This window comes from Podarcis bocagei, assembly GCF_964188305.1.
Source record: "Podarcis bocagei genome assembly, chromosome: 15".
Lineage (NCBI taxonomy): Eukaryota > Metazoa > Chordata > Lepidosauria > Squamata > Lacertidae > Podarcis > Podarcis bocagei.
Window position 1 is genome coordinate 40,849,850 of NC_138141.1, and position 18,463 is coordinate 40,868,312.

At 46.0% G+C, this 18,463-nt stretch overlaps 1 protein-coding gene across 1 annotated transcript in view; it reads right to left on the minus strand.

Moving 5' to 3' along the window:
* APPBP2 (amyloid beta precursor protein binding protein 2) overlaps positions 1-18,463 on the minus strand; it is a 40,200-nt gene that overhangs the window by 10,767 nt on the left and 10,970 nt on the right. Inside the window, exons 2-4 of the mRNA XM_081173017.1 lie at positions 6,784-6,872; positions 3,783-3,934; positions 3,009-3,132 (exon numbers count right to left, since the gene is read on the minus strand). Of these exons, the coding sequence (XP_081029143.1) occupies positions 3,009-3,132; positions 3,783-3,934; positions 6,784-6,872 (365 nt within the window). The remainder of the gene's footprint in view (positions 1-3,008; positions 3,133-3,782; positions 3,935-6,783; positions 6,873-18,463) is intronic.

Genomic DNA, 18,463 nt, shown 5'->3' on the forward strand with positions numbered 1-18,463 from the left:
ATGAATTTTGTAGCAGTCATATGAGTTGTACATTTTGTAATATTTTTTTTTTATAAAAAAAGCACATTCCTTTCCCAATTTTATTCTGAATACACCAAAGGATTGTACTTTGGACACATGCCTCTGGTAATCTGACCATTTAATTCAGTGAGTGTGTGACACCAATAAACTGGCCAGAGATTAAGGGTTATTTTACAAGGCACTACAGCTCCATACACATCACACGTTTAAAGCACATTCCCTCCCACCACCAAAAGAATCTTGGGAACAGCAGTTCACCCCTCACAGAACAACTCCAAGCACCCTTAACAAACTAGTTTCCAGGATTCTTTGGAGTGAGGAATGTGCTTTAAATGACTTTCCAGTGTTTGCTGAAGACTTCTCTTTGCTGCCAGGCTTATGCAGACAAGAAAAATATGTTTCATGGTAAGTCAGCTGGTGGTCCTTTTTTTGGTATTGTTCTTAATATATTTTTAATCGCTGTAAACTTCTCTGAATTTTTAAAATGAAATTCCAGTATAGAAATATATTTTATAAAACAATAAAGAGACAAAACATATGGTGTGGACGCAGCCTGCATGTGACTGAAAGCACTGGAAGGAGTGCCGCCACAATCACCCTCCTGTTCTAATAGCCTCCCCTCACCCACTTTAAGATGCCTCCCAGGAGGCGAGGAGGCTCTTGGCTTTTAAACAACCAGAACATGTCTGCTCCAGAGCAACTTTTTTTGGGGGGTGGGGGGAATGGTAAGATATCTGGAAGTTCATTCCCACCATAGATCTCAATTCCTGGACAAGTGAAAGTTATTCTGTTTAATCCACCTTAAGTAGTAATTTATTAAAGGTAAAGGGACCCCTGACCATTAGGTCCAGTCGTGGCCAACTCTGGGGTTGCGGTGCTCATCTCGCTTTATTGGCTGAGGGAGCCGGTGTACAGCTTCCGGGTCATGTGGCTAGCATGACTAAGCCACTTCTGGCGAACCAGAGCAGCGCACGGAAATGCCTTTTACCTTCCCACCAGAGTGGTACCTATTTATCTACTTTGCACTTTGACGTGCTTTCGAACTGCTAGGTTGACAGGAGCTGGGACCGAGCAACGGGAGCTCACTCCGTCGCGGGGATTTGAACCACCGACCTTCTGATCAGCAAGCCCTAGGCTCTGTGGTTTAACCCACAGCGCCACCCGCGTCCCTAGTAATTTATTAGGGAAAGCCTAAAAGTGAATATAAAGCATTCAACGAAGCCCCGAGCAGTTGAGTGTGTTCTTGCAAGGACGACTAGGAATAATTCCAAACAGCCATCTTGTACTGGAATGCTATTAGTGCATTGAGTTGCACAGGAATAGGGTCTGTCTCCTCTTCCAGCCTTTTTTTTAAAAAAACGACAAAGTCCTCTGCCAGTTCTGCAGTACAAGGATCTGCAGGAAATCACAGCTAAGCATTAAGTCAGCACAATCCCCCAAGAGTCAATAACAAGCAGGCGGAGGACGATGGGGGGGGGGGGACAGCAGTGACCTGGCTCTCCAGGCAGGAAATGTCACCTTGTTTGCACATCAGCAGCACACAGCAAGATTGATTGAAACCATGGCCCTGAACATGCAGTCCGTACTTCCCAGGCCTTGGATTTATTTGTTTTTTAAACAAGTGCAGACCAGGTAACAAAGAGGTCCTTGGGACACTGGAGGAAGAACAGGTTCCTTACTTGTAAGTGTGGTTCTCTGAATGGGGAATCATGGGGTGCAGTCACACCCACGGGGCTACCTGAAGGAGCGTCTCCACCTCCATCGTTCTGCCAGGACACTGAGGTCCAGCACCGAGGGCCTTCTGGCGGTTCCCTTGCTGCGAGTTACAGGGAAGTTACAGGGAACCAGGCAGAGGGCCTTCTCAGTAGTGGCACCCGCCCTGTGGAACGCCCTCCCACCAGATGTCAAAGAGAAAAATAACTACCAAACTTTTAGAAGACATCTGAAGGCAGCCCTGTTTAGGGAAGCTTTTAATGTTTAATATGTTATTGTATTTTAGGGTTTTGTTGGAAGCCGCCCAGAGTGGCTGGGGAAACCCAGCCAGATGGGCAGGGTATAAATAATAAATTATTATTATTATTATTATTATTATTATTATTATTATTATTATTATTATTATTATTATCATCATCATCATCATCATCATCATCATCATTATCGTAAGGCTTCCTGCTACGGATAGTTTCACTTGCCCCTTGGCAGCCACTAGTTTTATGGAAGAGCAACTCTGGGAATGGGGAGGGTGAGTGATCGACTAACCGTACACACTCACAGATGCACGTCATCTCCCAAGATTGCTTGCCAATGAATCCCATTCCAGCAGCCATTGCGCAGAACAAGCTGGAAACCCTGGGGAGGTCCAATTTGGACATATGGGTCTCTGGAGGGCAATCCCAGAAGAATGTAAGGAGAGCTCTGCTGGCTCAGACAAGTGGCCCACCTGGTCCAATGCTTTTTCCTTACACTGGCCAAGCAGGTGCCCATGGGAAACCTGAAGGCAGGACCTGAGTTCAGCAGCACTCTCCCTCCTTGCGATTCCCAGCAACTCGTATCCACAGGCATGCTTCCTCTGACTGTAGGAAGTAGAACATAGCCATCGCTGCAGGAGTCAATGACCGCCCTGGAATTTGTTTGGCCCCTTTTAAAGCCATCTAAGCCATGGAGTGGAAATGTGTGTGCTTTAAAGCGCAGGATCAAGCAGAAATACAGACCATGGCAACCAGAGGGAAGGGCAGGAAGCAAAAGGTGTGCTAAACCTGCCTGACACCTGACCCCCGCACTAGCTGTTTTCTGTCCGTGAGAGTCACAGTCGCTGGGGACGGATGGACACTAGGAAAGGCCTCCACAATCTACACAGGTGGCCTCCATGAACAGCAGCCCATTAACTAGTCATCATGGCCACTTCATAATTTACTCGCGTTAAGCACGGACACACCCTGCAGCACGAGCATCTCACCGCCTTGCTAAAAAATGGGGACAGGGCTTACCTCACGCAACACTCCACCGCACGAAACCAGTGGAGCATCTCGTCATGAAGCGTACATAACTGAAGGCAGGAGAGGAAGACCTTCTCAGCATCGCTGTACCAGCCGGCGTCCGAGAGGAAGCCTCCTACAAAGGCAACGGACATGGACAAGGTGTTGGGCAACCAGGGCGCCATTACCATAGAGAAGGGTCCTACACTTTCCCATTTTATTTATTTACTATTGTTAGTGGTTGGGCAATTCTCTGGATCCAAGCCACACAGTATTGACTTTCTTTTGAAGAAAGGAATTGAGCTATTTCTTTACTTTCTCTCCCCTCCCCCCAGCAGTTTTTTTCCCTTTCAAACTTGGGTCCCCAGCTGTTGTTGGACTACAACTCCCATCATCACTAGTGCTGTTAGCTAGGGGTGATGGGAGTTGTAGTCCAACAACAGCTGGGGACCCAAGTTTGAGAAACAGTGTTCTATAGGCTGCTCCCCTTCTCGCTTCACTCGCCAACACTGCCTACTCCTTACCCCTCTGAACCTCCACTTGCTGGCCTAGGCCAGGTGCCCGTTTGCCTCCATCTCTGAGTCCCTCTTCCTCACCCAGTTTATGGTCATGCTGTACTTCGCAGTACCGCCTTTCAGCAGCCATGCGAACTGCAGCATGACGACATCCTTAGTAAAATATGTAATAGGGGAGAAAGAAAATCTTATTTCAGTTTCTTCTTCATGTGCCTCTTACAAAGTTCCAAGCAAGCAAGATAGACTAATATCCTATTTCACCCACAGTTACCTAAGACAAATCCAATCTGGATAGCTTTTTCTTTTACAGTAGCATCTGATTCTGCTATGTAGGAACACCTCCTGCTGAACGAATAGGCCAACACAGATGCCACCTTTACTCCATGGTCCATCAATGCCTGAAAACAGTGGTGAAGTAGATGTCTGAAAGGGAAACAGAAGGAAGAGGGAGAAGATAAAAACGTTTTATCTCCTTCCAACAAACACTTTGTGCCTGCAGTCCAAAGGTGTGCTTACCGGGGATAAGCTCCAATGAGTTTAAGGGGCTTACCCCTTTGGAACTACAGTATGAGTTTCTGTTTTAACCAACAGGCACTGAACTATCAAGCCATTTACTAAAGCAGTGGTTTTCAACCAGTGTGCTGGAGCACCCTGGGGTGCCATGAATGATGGTCAGGGGTGCTGCGGGCAACACAGGCCTCTGACCCTCTTTCCTTCCCTCCTTCTTCTGACGCCCTCGCGTCTCTGCCTCCCAAAGGCTTGCACAGCTGTTTGATGGAGCAGTTCAGAGGCCAGGGACAGCAGCAGTAGATGCCCGGAGTACTCCTAAGCCGAGGGGAGAGGTGAAGAAGCTGAGGGAACACTCCATAAAGGAGGGTGTTTGAAAAAGGGTGAGGGGCTGCCAGCTCTGCAGGCAAGTGGTGACATAACTGGGCTCCTGAGCCCCACAGGGGTGCCTCAGAAAGAATGTAGTTGGTTAAGGGAGCCCTGGACTCAAAAGGGTTGAAAAACTCTGTACTAAAAAGTAAAGAGACCACAAATTACAATCTGGTTAAACCCTTTGGAACAGATGCATTCCCTGCCCTCCCTGTATCAATGGGTGGTATCCAATGCTAGTCCTACTCAGAGCAGACCCACCAAAGTTAATCGGTATGACTATCTTACAGTCATTTCAGTGGTAGGACTTAGTTGGATACACCACCATCTCTCTTTGCCGTAATACAGGAACTCAGAAAAGCTTAACATTCATCTGCAATTAGCACGTACACACTCACACACAAACAGCTGCCACATTTTACAGCACAGAACAGATTTATGCTGTGTCCTTGAGGTGGGGTGGGGTAGAAGACACCCACCCACCCCCAAACCCTGCAATTTTCACACAAAAATCCAAAATGCCATCTCCAGCCCAGATTTGAAAAAAACAGGAAGCAATCCATCATCCAGAATTCCTGCTACAGCCAATATCAGCCACATGAATTATGCGAGCACCACAAGGCTGAGAGCTCTTAATCAATCAAACTTCCACCACCCCAACACAAAAGCAGCTGCCAGAGCCTGTTAACAGGGCTGTTAGGCAGAAGAACAAAAACATACTTTGGGGAGAATTTTGCTTTTCTTCCCCCCACCCCCACAAACCTTTCCTTGCCCACAGTAGCAGAGGATACTGAATCCAGTGAGAGCCTGTTGTCAGAGAAAGCTTCTTTAGTTTGGTTTATCTGTGGTTGCCTGTGATTCCCTTCCTCTCTCATATGTTCTCTGACATAAATAGAGAATTTGGGAGAGTTGTGTCTGTGTTTTCTTTTGCGTTTAAATTTTGTTCTGGAATCTAGACAGGAAATCTCAAAAGAGAACGTACATATAAGAAGAAAGGCTCACTAGTAGATTCTGACCATTGCCTTCCTAGGACCTGGGAGGTCTCGCCACCTCTGTCTTAAACTAAGCTTTAAAGAAAGCTTCTACTGTAGATACACTTACCTATGGGTTCTGCTAAACCCAATGGTGCTTACATTTATTAGGATTACACTGTAGGGCATATTTGTGATACGCCTCCAGGTTAAAATCTTTACAAAGCTATGTCTTTTAAGTCAGAACATGACTACTGTATTTACATGCTGGTAGCCAAGCTACAGGAAGTCATGGCTGAAAGCAGCTGCAAAACACAAAATTATTGGGCAAGGCACTTTATGCAAAAGGGTGGGTGCTATCCAGTCACATTCTAAGCCACGGGTGTCAAACACAAGGCCCGCGGGCCGAATGCGGCCCGCCAGACCTCGTCATGTGGCCCGTGTAGCCGCCGCCGGCCGCCAGCCTTCACCTTTTATTCTCGCTTTTTTTTTTTTACACAAGAAAGCCGCCTCTTCAGCGCATGCACGGCAGCCTACAAGCCAGAGAATGTCTGCCCTCTAGCGGCGCCGGCCGTTCTACACAGGAAACCTCCACTTTACATGCATTTAGGAAACCTCCACTTGTTTTTATATTGAGCGCATGTCATCCTGTGATGTGACAGATCCAACGGCTGCCTGAACCCTTCTCTCCTGTACTGTAAGTACATATGATGTATGGGGGGGAGGGGGGATTCTGCTTATTAGGGGGGGGTTTGCTTATTATTCTGCTTAAAAGTCTGAGCGGTAAACTTTGGATATACTGACCACTTCCGTGTCACTTTACAGTGGTATAGGGACCATAAACTACAGTCAAATAACCCAAAAATGTCCAAGAAAAGAAAAGTTGATGCAGAGGGAAGGCAATTTCAGGAGATGGGAAAGTGAATACATGTTTGTGATTAATGGAGACAAGCCGGTATGTCTTATTTGCTATGAGGCAGCGGCAGTGATGAAGGAATACAATTTACGCCGGCACTTTGAGACCAAACATGGAGCCAAATTTGCTAACCTTAGCCACCAGGAAAAGCAACAAAAGGTCCAAGAATTTCAGAGCTAGTTATTACTTACATTATTACAAAAAACAGTAATAATTGAATGCAGTGACAATAATTTATGATAATAAAGAGTGGACACATAGTCCTACAGATACAACCGGCCCTTTGAGGGTGACCAAACTGCTGATGCGGCCCCCGATGAATTTGAGTTTGACACCCCTGTTCTAAGCACTGAGCACCCACTGATTCTAACCAGTCAGTTAAGCACTGAAACTGGTATGAATCAAAAATGCTCAGTGGTGATTGGACTGCATCCAGTTATATTTTACAGGGGGAAATGTTCATCTTGCAAAGCGAGAGGAGCTGCCATTTTTGGTAAGCACTGACTTACCTTTTATCTAAAGCTCGAAGCACCTTTGCAAAAACTTCCAGTTCGCAGAATTCACTACCCAGCTGGCATAGTCGGCCTTGTTGGTAAAGCTGCAGGAAGAGGGAGAAAAGAGTTTTATGAGTTGTACTGAGTGACATAAATATCAAGCCAGGAGTGTGGCACACTGTTCTAGCTCAGGGCATGGCTGCTTTCCGCTGATGAACGGGGTCACAAAACATTGCTCCTCATACAAAATCAGGCTACTTGGTACACCTAATGACCAGTGGTGTATTTTTATGGTGTCTGCCACCCCTGGGCAGAAGTGGTACCGGTATATCCTCCCAGGAACTTGTTCATGTGCAACCTCAACAGAGCACATAAGAACCAAATTCCTTCCTCTTTGCATGTGTGTTGGGGATACCTCGACTCAACTTCAGAGTGCAAGTCCCAAAGGCCTCACAATCCCATGTGGTAGTGTGCTCTTTCTCTCCATCCGCTGCCTTGCCTGCCTCCCTGCTCAGGTGTGGTTTTGGCAGCAGTAGTGGCGGCGGCAGCAGCAGCAGGGCAAACCCTCTCCTGTCAAATAACTAGGCATGCAACCTGCCTTGCACCCTGGGGTGGTCACTGCAGGTGGTGTGCACATGGCAACACCTCAGCTTTGCTGCCCTGGGCAACTACCCCATTTGCCCTCCCGTAAACACGTCTCTGCTCATGGTTTAAGCTTAACCTAGCAAGTTATCTGTCTGGTCCCATCCACTTTGCCAGCTGTGATGGTATCGCTGGGCCAGAAGGGGCAAAGTTATATGGCAAGGGCAGTGAGTTGCATAGCGTTGCTTGCCAGAATTAATCACAAGGAGGAGAGGAAGGAACCACAAGATAAAAAAAGCTTTCTGGATTGTAGAGTATTTGTTCTTTGTAACACTCATGTGAGCCATCAGGCTCTGACAGCTTTTTTCGCTTCGCTTTGCCAAGTAAAGTGCATTACTTCCACACACACACACACACACACACACACACACCCCTCAGTACACAGAGGATAAGCCAGCAAAATTTTGTTTACTACGTTGCATGTTTTTCTGAAGTCCAGCAGTCTGCCCCATTCTCTGGGGACTGAAGCTACTAGAAACAGCACTGTTGTAAAAAATGTCTACATCAGGAAAATATTGTTTAAGGGTTTTCTTTTTTTAAAGGACTGCGTTTTGTTAGTACAGTGGTACCTCGGGTTAAGTACTTAATTCATTCTGGAGGTCTGTTCTTAACCTGAAACTGTTCTTAACCTGAAGCACCACTTTAGCTAATGGGGCCTCCTGCTGCCGCCGTGCCGCCATTGCATGATTTCTGTTCTCATCCTGAAGCAAAGTTCTTAACCTGAGGTACTATTTCTGGGTTAGCGGAGTCTGTAACCTGAAGCGTATGTAACCTGAAGCGTATGTAACCAGAGGTACCACTGTATAAGTGCAGCTTGCTAAGTCAGAGCATGGGTTCACTGAACTCTTGTATTGCCTACATTGACCAGTAGAAGCATATCAGATTTTCAGACGGAATCTTTTGACAGCCTTATGTAGAGGTTCTGGAGATTGAAGCTGGAACCTTCTGCATGCAAAGCAGATGCTCTACCACTCAGCTACGGTCTCTCCCCTGTGGATATAGGAAGCTGGCTTATACTAGCTCAGACTACTGGTCCATCCAGCCCAGTGCTGTCTACTTTGACTGGCAGCAATTCTTCCAAGATCTCTGGTTGGGAAGGGTCTCTGTTATCAGCTGCTACTGGACCCGTATTTAAACAGAGACAACCAAGGATTGAACCTGGGACCTTCTGCATGCAACCCATTTGTTCTACCATCCCGTCCCAGGAAGTCTGGCTTGTAAATAGTCCAGTATTGACTTGCCCAGGTCAAAAAAGAACTGCTTCCAGGCAATAGGGAAAGAAAGCTTGTTCAGGCATCGAGCCAAATCATGCTTTGTGCTAACAAGGGTTTAAACACCTGCCCTTCTATAGTGATAGCCTGGCAATTCAGACATCACACCAAAGTGACCAAACCATGGCTTTCAAACTACGGTTTCAGATTCTGGTTTGCCAGCCAATTGCAAACGGTGGTTTGTCACTTCACAGAGACAGCAGAAAGCCACAGTTAGGCTTCCTTAACCATGATATGGCTCAATTTATTATAAACTGAACCCTGAGAGGTTTCTTTCCCCCACTTTCTTTCTGTGTTGTCATGCCACAAATGACTTACATCGACCATGTCTGTAGGGTACTTAAAAACAACAATATCAGTGTACGAGCCAGTAGCTTTTAATAGACATTGGCAAGACTGTTTCACTATGCTTCTATGTCAGGGGTCACCAGCAAAACTGGAGAAACTTGCCGAAGGCATGATACACACACACTGCAACCAAGCATTCAGAACAAACTATTTCACAGGCAACAAGAAAAACTTTTTTAAAGGTTACTTTCTGCAGGGGGAAGGGTCATGTGGATGCCAGGGAAGACCCCTGGGGGCATGTGGGCACCACACTGGCAACCCCATGCTCTATGACAGGAGTCTGCAACATGCAGCCCACGAGCCACTCCTGAACTGAGCCGCCCGCTCAGCAAGTCCCCCACGTGCTGCGCTAAACCAGCGCAGTGTGGTGCGGGGACTCACTGAGCGGTGCAGGAAATTGCATCTATGCACGCACAGATACTAGAAATTGCATCTGCGCGTGTCCAGATGCCGAAAATCGCTTCTGCACAGGCAAGATTTTCGGCATTTGGGCATGCGCAGAAGCAATTTCTGGCGCCGCGGACATGTGCAGACGCAATATCCGGCGTCACGCTGTGCCAGTCCAGCCCACAGACGATTTCCATGGGAGTGATCTGGCCCATTGCCGGTATACCCTGCTGACCCCTGCTCTATGACATCCTCTTCTCAGGCCCCTATGGGGGCAGTGTGATGAGGCACCTCTCTTTGGACCAGACGGGTGGGGGGGAGAGACCAGGGGCGGTATCGCGGCTGCCCAGAGGACTCCAAAGAAGAGAGGGGAGGGGAGAAGAGAGGAGGGCTGAGGGATCACTCCACAAGGGAGGGTGTTCGAAAAAGGGTGAAATGCTGCCAGCTCTGCAGGCAAGGGGTGACATAACTGAGCTCCTGAGCCCCACAGAGGTGCCGCAGAAAGAATGTAGTTGGTCAAGGGAGCCCTGGACTCACAAAAGTGAAAACCTCTGCTCTTTGCAGTACAGTCATACCTCGGATTACAGACACTTCAGGTTGCGTTTTTTCGGCTTGTGGACCACCGAAACCCGGAAGTACTGGAACGGGTTACTTCTGGGTTTTGGCGGTCACACATGCGCATAAGCACTAAATTGTGCTTTGCGCATAAATGCCAAATCACAACCCGCGCATGCACAGACGCGGGTTGTGAACGTGCATCCTGCATGGATCACGTTTGCAACCCGAGCGTCCACTGTAATCCTCAGGGTATTCAATTTTACTTTACAGAAATTGTGTTACAAATACTCCAGCATGTGCACTTTCTATGTACAACAACCTTGGGGGAAATGAGATTTCCAAGCATCTTTACTGCTAGTGTAAATAGCTAGAAGCTGTGCTTGATTATTCAGTGACCATGCATGACAAGTGCTTAAAAGAGCCTATCACCTATTAAAGCTCCCCAAGAAGTGGCAACCTTTGATCCAGACTGCCAACCTAACTGGTTGGCTGCCAAACATTTATATGGAAGGGAATTCCCACAAAGGCTGTTGAACTCTAGGAAGTTTTGAGAGCTTGTTTACATAGATCCACAGCAGTTGTTGTTTTTTTAGAAAACAAAACTCTTTTTCTAGCCCGCAAAGGATGGGAGAAAACATAATGAGGATGCAACACAGATAAAGCTTAAAATGTCTGCAGTTCTTAGGAATATAGGTCAAAGCGAAGTATGTTCAAGGATACAGTTTTATGAAAGATTCTATACTGGCAATTTACGGTACTTTAAAAATTAATAATAATATGAAAGCATAATAAATCAATAAAGTAATTCTCATATACTGCATAAGAAGCACAATTACCTCTTTAGCCACTAAAATCCTAGTGAAATATGATTTTTTTAAAACAAAAAAGAGATGCCTGAAACAATACTAAGTTGAGGCGAGACACATCTCAGCGGTACAGTCATACCACAGATGTGGAGCCACCACTGAAAAGGATCTTCCAAGGGCACCTGAACCACACAACTCAGTTAACCTAGGAACCACCAGGACTGCCTCTTCCATGGATCATAATGTGCAGGCAGGTTGATAAGGAGATTCTATGCACATTTACTTGAGAGAAAATCCCATTGTTCTCAACGGCCCAATGTAACCGTGTTTCTAATCTCCTAAAATCAGGCATACACAGTGGCTTTGTAGACACTTTCCCAAGATTTCCTTTAGCGTAGGGTGGTGTTGTGGGCATGCTGGCACTAATCACAGTTGATGCTACCCAGAATTGCCTCCTAACTATGGCTTGCAAAGCTACCTCAAAGCATGGTCTCACATAGGGTTAAAAAGGTTAATCCTTGGCTAGCACCAATGTATGAATGATTCTACACTAGGGTTAATACAAACTATGGGGGAAGGGAACTTTTGCGTGAGACGGAGCCTGTGAGTCCACATCTATATTCCTGATCCCCTAGCTTCTTTGGACTAACTGGATGTATCACACCGAAGAATACGAGTGAACTTGATGAAACACATTGAGCAATCGCAATGGCTTTAATACACTAGATACCTGTCAGCAACGATGATATATATGTCTAAGCTGTAACACAGTACAAAACTCCGGGTTGCTTGTTTACTAGGTCTAAAGACTCCTCTTTTTCCCCCTCAAAGATGAAGCAGAAAGGCTTCTCGACTCATAATTTGCCAGTTCCACCCACAAGGATTAAGCTGTTTTGGAAGGCTGCCTTGGTCTTTAATAACCTTATCAGAAATTCTGACAGCTTGGCATATCACTGCTAATCTCTTTCCTTAAATACCAACAAACATGTTTAAACGGAATATATCTGTGGCAGGATTTCAATGATATATACCCAAATGGTGTGAAAAATCGAGTGATTTGATGTGGTGTGGGGAGGAGGGTATTTGAAAGTTAACACAATGATGTAATTGAATGATCTGTTTCCTTTGAAAAGCTCTGTTCCAGCTGTGTTCTGGGGAATCCTCAGGTTCCTTAGGAAGTAATTTTGGGCCTCCTCAAATATGAAAGTGGCAAACAAATGTCTCTGAAAATATAAGCTTTCCCATCACCTCTGAACTTCTTAAATATGAATTTGTTCTGGGACACACAGATATTCTCTTAGGTTCTAGAGGACTAAGTTACCACCTTTTCCTGAATAAACCTGCCTGGATGCTGAGATCTTCTTCAGGGAGCTGTTCTCGTTCTCCCTCCTTATCTTTGCCATTCAATGCTGAATTAGATAAGGACCGGCAACAGGGATCCCTATCCTTGTGCCCCCTGCCCTGACTCTAGAACACCCTCCTCCAGGGAGGCTTGGCACTATCTTTTCAGCGGTAGGCAAAGACCTGCAACTTTTAGATGCAGTTTTGTGTATTGTTTTAAATAGGATACAGGTGACTCCCCACTTACATGGGGGTTACATTCCAGGGGACTGCACATATAAATGAAATCATGTAAAGTGGGAAGCACCCTCTAAACACCCTTTCTGCCCCTCTTTCTTCAATCCATACTGTATCCCAAAATATCCACAACTAGAATGGAAGCTCTGGGGCTGGCAGGAGGCTAGAAGACACATGGGAAAGTAGCTGCTGTTGTGCTACCCCACACACCAGCTGTTAGGCAGGCAGGCTGAGCATCCCAAACAAAGCCCCACCACACCTCCACCCTCTTCTTCACTGACATCCTCTTTGGGATCCACGGAGGGTCTCCTTGTGAGCTACAAGGACTTTCCAGCTCTCTCCTGCGATTTCCGGATATGAATTGAATTAATTTCCTGGCGCTGTGTGTACACACTGTGCACAAGATGAGCAAGTGTAAGTGTAGAGTTGCCCATATTATGACTTTCCTAATGATGTTCTCTGTATTTATTGTTGCTTTACCTTTTAAAATGTATGCTGGTGGTTCCACTGCTGGAGATGGAGCACTGGCCTTGATCAGTCCTCCCCAACCAGGTGTCCCCCTCCATATTTTGGAGTCAAACTTGATCACTGGTCCTGCTGGCAGGGGAAGTAAAACCATCTGAAGGATACCAGCTTGGGAGAGGCATGGATAGACAGACCTTTGGTCCGATCCACCAGAACTGGCTCCTAACTTCTAAACTCCAGATTTTTTGGGAGGGGGAAGAACAATACTGATTGAAACTTTCGCCCTCTCCCCAGTTGTTATCCTCACAACAACCCTGTGAGGAAGATTAAGCTGGGACTGGGCTAAAATTAACCCAGTGAGAGTTTCATACCAGATTTGAAAATGGGTCTCCTTAGAATTTAGGCATTCTAACACCACAACACTGTGATTGTCCATTAACTTAGACGCATTTTAGTGTTCCACATAGCAGCAACAATGTAGGCTCACTTTCATTTCCAGCTGCCTGCCAAAATCCAGGCCAGCCCATAGCTAGATAATTAGCCTTTTAAAATATATAAATCCTGTGGAAGTAGGTCAGGCCTTTGAGAATTTTTTTCGCCCCCAAGATGAAAAAAGTCAAATACAATATCTGGACCATAATCATTCATGACTTCGCTAAACTAACAAGTGTACAATAATTGTTGCACTGTCGAATCCTGGTTCAGGCTTGCAAATAGTAATGTTCAACATTTTTATAGCGCATTTGAAAAATGCTTCATTTCTCAGCAATCCTGACAAGTGTGCTGCAAGGCAGAATAGTGCAGTCATCTACCTACTACAGATTTATTTACTGAATTTGTTTCAGCTCTTGCTCCATGGTTTTTTATGCTTTTGTTTGCAATTTCATTTTGAGATTCTAGCATTCAGCACAGCAATGCTAGCTTAACATTACAACTCTTCTTCCCATCTGGGTAAATGTACCCAGAAAGAAGAAACCTGCCCTATCATGTGCCATTAGATGGGTGCCAAGGTCAAGATATGTCACCTTGCCAAAAATCTGCCCAGTTGTTCGTGGCGTGGGCAAGATTTGAGCAGGGGATTCCCACAGCTCACAGTCTACTTTGTGATGGTTCCGGTACCAATTCCAGGCAGTATACATGTTTGGGGGTGTGCTTGGGGACACAAGATTCACCTTCTATGTGCGTGTTTTTAAAAACTCCATTCTTTGATCTCCACCCACTTTGATCTTTGCGCTTTGGGTTCCAAGCAACTCTGAGTAAAACAGAAAACCTAGTGAACTCCCATTCACTATATTGGGGAATCTAAAAGTGGGTATCAATCTTTCCCCATTTTTGGCCAATGTGGATGGAATCTAAAGGTAAAGGTTCAGAAGAACTCTTGAGTTGCTGTTTTCATTAAAGCAGTCCAATATAGCTTCTTATTCTCAAGGAGCCATGCCCTTGTTCCACATCCCATTCTGCTTTAACACAAAATTTCTACTCAATTATTCAGGGTGAGATTATCACTATGTATTGGAATATCACTATGGACTTGCCTTTAAGCAGCTATTCTCAAACTTCACAGTTTTGTAAACAACTTATTGAACTTTAATCTTCCATTCCAGGATTATCACAAAAAGCAGCCCCATATTGTGAAAACCACAGACCCAGGACTAGCCCAGACTGCTGTCCCTTTAACTGGTAGCTTTTAAGGGACAGATTAGCAGTCTGCATCGGTCTATATCATGAAAATCAATGGGTTCTATTCAGAGTAGACTTAGCGACACTAAAGGGCACAACTAAATATGACTAATTTAATTTAATTGGGTCTATTCTGAGTAAATATGGCTGGTCCCTTAATCAGTCTTATTAGCTGGTTTGGTAACTCCAGCCCTGTTCAAAACAGCCTCCATCTCAGTCATCAGGAAAAAACCATAACTCAGTATACAGTTCCAGATATTCTTGAATGTCTCACAATCGTTCTGCAGAGCTGCATGGAGATTGCAGGCCACAATTAGAAACCTTCTGCCTTTATGGTTCTTTATAGTCTCTTTATGGTTCTGTAGGTGTTAACCAACTCAGCACTGCCAAGTTGACAATTTTATCACCTATCACTGCGGTAATATAGGGTGACTGTGCTTACCTTGCATGCGCAATGGCACTAACTGAGTTGTCACTATCTGCACAATTTGCTTTGCATTTCCCTCTGATCTCACTACTTTATAGTCCTCCACCACACCGGTACTTAGGGATTATTCTTCATGCATATTGTGAGGTGGACTCTGACCCACAAAGTATTATACAAAAATCTGGTAAATCTTTAAGGTGCCACAAGGTTCTTTGCTGTTTTTGCTGCAACAGACGTAACATGGCTACTTCTGTGTTTTTTAATCTGACTGGGAGCTAATTGTTAGAAGATGGTTCCTTAGAAAAGAGATTTCCCTGGAATGTGCAGAATGAAAACACCATCAGAAGAACATCAGAAGAGCCCAGCTGAATCAGACCAAAGGCCCATCTAGTCCAGCATTCTGTCCTCACAGTGGCCAACCTGGTGCCCCCAAGGGAAGACCACAAGCAGGACCTGAGTCCAACAGCAACTCTCTCCACCTGTGGTTCCCAGCAACTGCCATTCAAAGCCACGCTGCCTCTATGTCTTCAAGGCTGGTGGTCATTAATAGCTTTATCTATGATGAAAGTGTTTGGAGAGGATGACACCCCTGGCTAAAGAGAAGGGTGTGAGTTAGTGTGGGTGAGGTAGAGAACAAGGACACAAGCCACACACACACACAGAGAACAAAAAGGGCAGTTAATGGAACAGATAGGAGCTAAAAGTGAGAAGCAGCTTGGTGTGCAAAGGGTCCCTTGGTGGATATCAGATGGGAGGTATGGGATCTGCTGCCCAGGAGGAGAGCATATGCTATCTGCCTTTTGTAAATAAACATAATTTCCCCCCTCCCAATGCCATTAAGCCTTCGGTGCCCTGTCCTCACCTCCAAAAGAAACCAAACCTAGGCCATGCAGCCCCTGGAACTTCCCACCACTTGAAGTAAGGAGCACATACCATATGAGTAAATTGAAGGCTATTTAAATTTTTCTATTATTATTACATTTACATCCGACCTCTCCTCCAAGGAGCTTGAGATGGCATACACTGATGGTTTTCCCTTTTCCCTGCTCTATCATCACAACAACCCCATGAGGGAGGGTAGGCCAGGAGACTGAGAATGGCCCCTTTACCAGACAAGCAAAACACGGACGGACTAATGATCCTCTACTAAAGAGTCATGATGTAGCTGCATTTATACCATGCCCAGTAGCTAAAAGGCTTTTCAGAGCAGCTTACAAAATCAGTTCTGATTTAGGGATCCGCAATGGATTTGTAGGGATGTGACAGGTCCCCTCCTAAGCCCATTACCCCAATCTTATTTTCGGAAGAAATGCTGCTGCTTTTTAATGGTGTGTCTTTGGCGACTCCTCCTAATGGTATGCAAAGGTCTTCATTTCCCTTTTCTAATGCCAATGTTGGATCAGTGACCCAGCCCAGAAGCCTTGCATACATAGGAGCACATGGGATGATTTATTTACTTACACTCAGCTGCGAAATACATGGTTGGCGTGCTATTGGCAGCAGGGCTGGGCGATATTAGCTTTTCAACATTGCGGTGTACCACCACGGTTTGGTGATATACAGCAATGCTGAAAAAAGAAACTGCACTGGCCTCTGCATGCTGGGCACCGGGTGAAACTGCACCAGCTCACACAGCAGGAGCTGAGGTGGTTTCACCCAGGTACTCAGAGACTGGGACAATGCAGCTTGTTTGAACAGCTCAGCTGAGGATAGGGAAGGTTCCCCCCCCCCCACTAAGACAGCCCCCCCCCCCCCGCAAGCAAGCAGCAGGAGCATTGGGGCTGCTTTGCTCAGCTCAGTTGGGGGGAGCCGTGCTGGGCTGGGGGCACCTTTAACTGCTTGGCTGAAGCAAGGGAAGCTGCACACTCCTCAGTTGAGCAGATTAAAGAGGAGGAACAAGGGCAGAGTGGGATGGCGGTTTCACTCAGGGGTATATCACTGCTGAAACCGCCACCTCTCCCAAGTTCCTCTGCTAGCAGTGCCCACTGGAGGAAGGGACTATTGTCTCCCTCCAGAAGATGCTGCTAGCAGAGGAACTCAGGAGCAGTGGCGGTTTCACCAGCAATGTACCGCTGACTGAAGCAAACATCGCGGTCTGCTCCTCATACCAGTCCTGGGCGATATATCAATATATCGCCCAGGCCTAATAGGCAGGTGGGACATGAATATGTAGGGAGTCTGGCCAGCATCTATTCAGGAGACCACCTGGACACCCACCCACACTCCCAAAACTGGAATGAGATGCATACAAAGTGGATGCTCTTAGGAGAAAGAGGAAGAAACAAAGCTACTAAAGAAAAATTCCTTCAGTGTGCAATATTAGTGTTTCACTGGAGCTCCTTGTTCCAAATGAAACTCTCAGTAAAAAAGGTCTTACTGACTTCACTACAGGATTAAAGACCTTAAATTGTAACTCCATCTTGTTATCCCAGAGAAAAAGAACAACATGAAATCCTCTCTCAGATTGTTTTTGCTTCTCCTTCCCTAATATAGTGTTGCCTTTTCAGATAATTTGTATGCAGCACTGTAATCCTGCCAGAATTTTTTTTTTAAAAAAACTACCATATAATTCCTTTGCGATGTCCTAGTCATATTTTGAAAATATTTTTTCCCCTCTGTCTCTTGCTGGAGAAACAAAGATAACATGTAGAAAAGGAAATCCATTTAGCTGCCTGCAGAAGAGGCTCAGTGAAATGGCCGGTCCAAATATGCATCGCTAAGAACTGGGTCAGAATGAAAGTCCACCTCACTGAATAACCCATTTCCAAGAAAGGACAGGCAGCTGCTTGTGGATAAGAACATAAGGAACAGCCTGCTGGATCAGGCCAGTAGCCCATCTGGTCCAGCATCCTGGTCTCACAGTGGCTACCCAGATGCCAACCATGGAGAATAAAGCTATCTGTGATTACTAACCCCCATGACTATGTTCCTGTTGGAAGCAAGGCTGCTTCTGAATGCCAGTTGCTGGAAACCGCAGGAGGGGAGAAGGGGCTGTTACACTCAGGGTCTGCTTGTGGGCTTCCCCTAGAGCAGTGGTTCTCAACCTGTGGGTCCCCAGATGTTGTTGAACTACAACTCCCATCATCCCTGAGCTCTGGCCTTGCTAGCTAGGGGTGATGGGAGTTGTAGTTCAACAACATCTGGGGACCCACAGGTTGAGAAAGGCTGCCCTAGAGGCATATATGTGGCCCTCCAGATGTTGTCAGAGTCCCAACAGCCTCAGCCAACACGGCCAATAGTGAAGGATGATCGCAGACATAATCCCAAGAACATCTCGAGGGCCCCAGCTTCCACATCCCTTCTCTACAGCTACAAAAACTGGTCATGAATCTGAAGAATTGGGACTGGTGTCTATGAAAGAAATGGTTGCAGGGGAAAATAAATGCTGTTGGGGGGGGTGTAGGCTGAAGTGATGCCCTTTATTTTGCGTACTTTCGGTAAATCATGCCCCCACATTCTATGGCCTCTTGATGCCACTGTTTTCCAAATTTCCCCTTGACACCCGTGTACATGCCGAATGCAGGTAACAATCT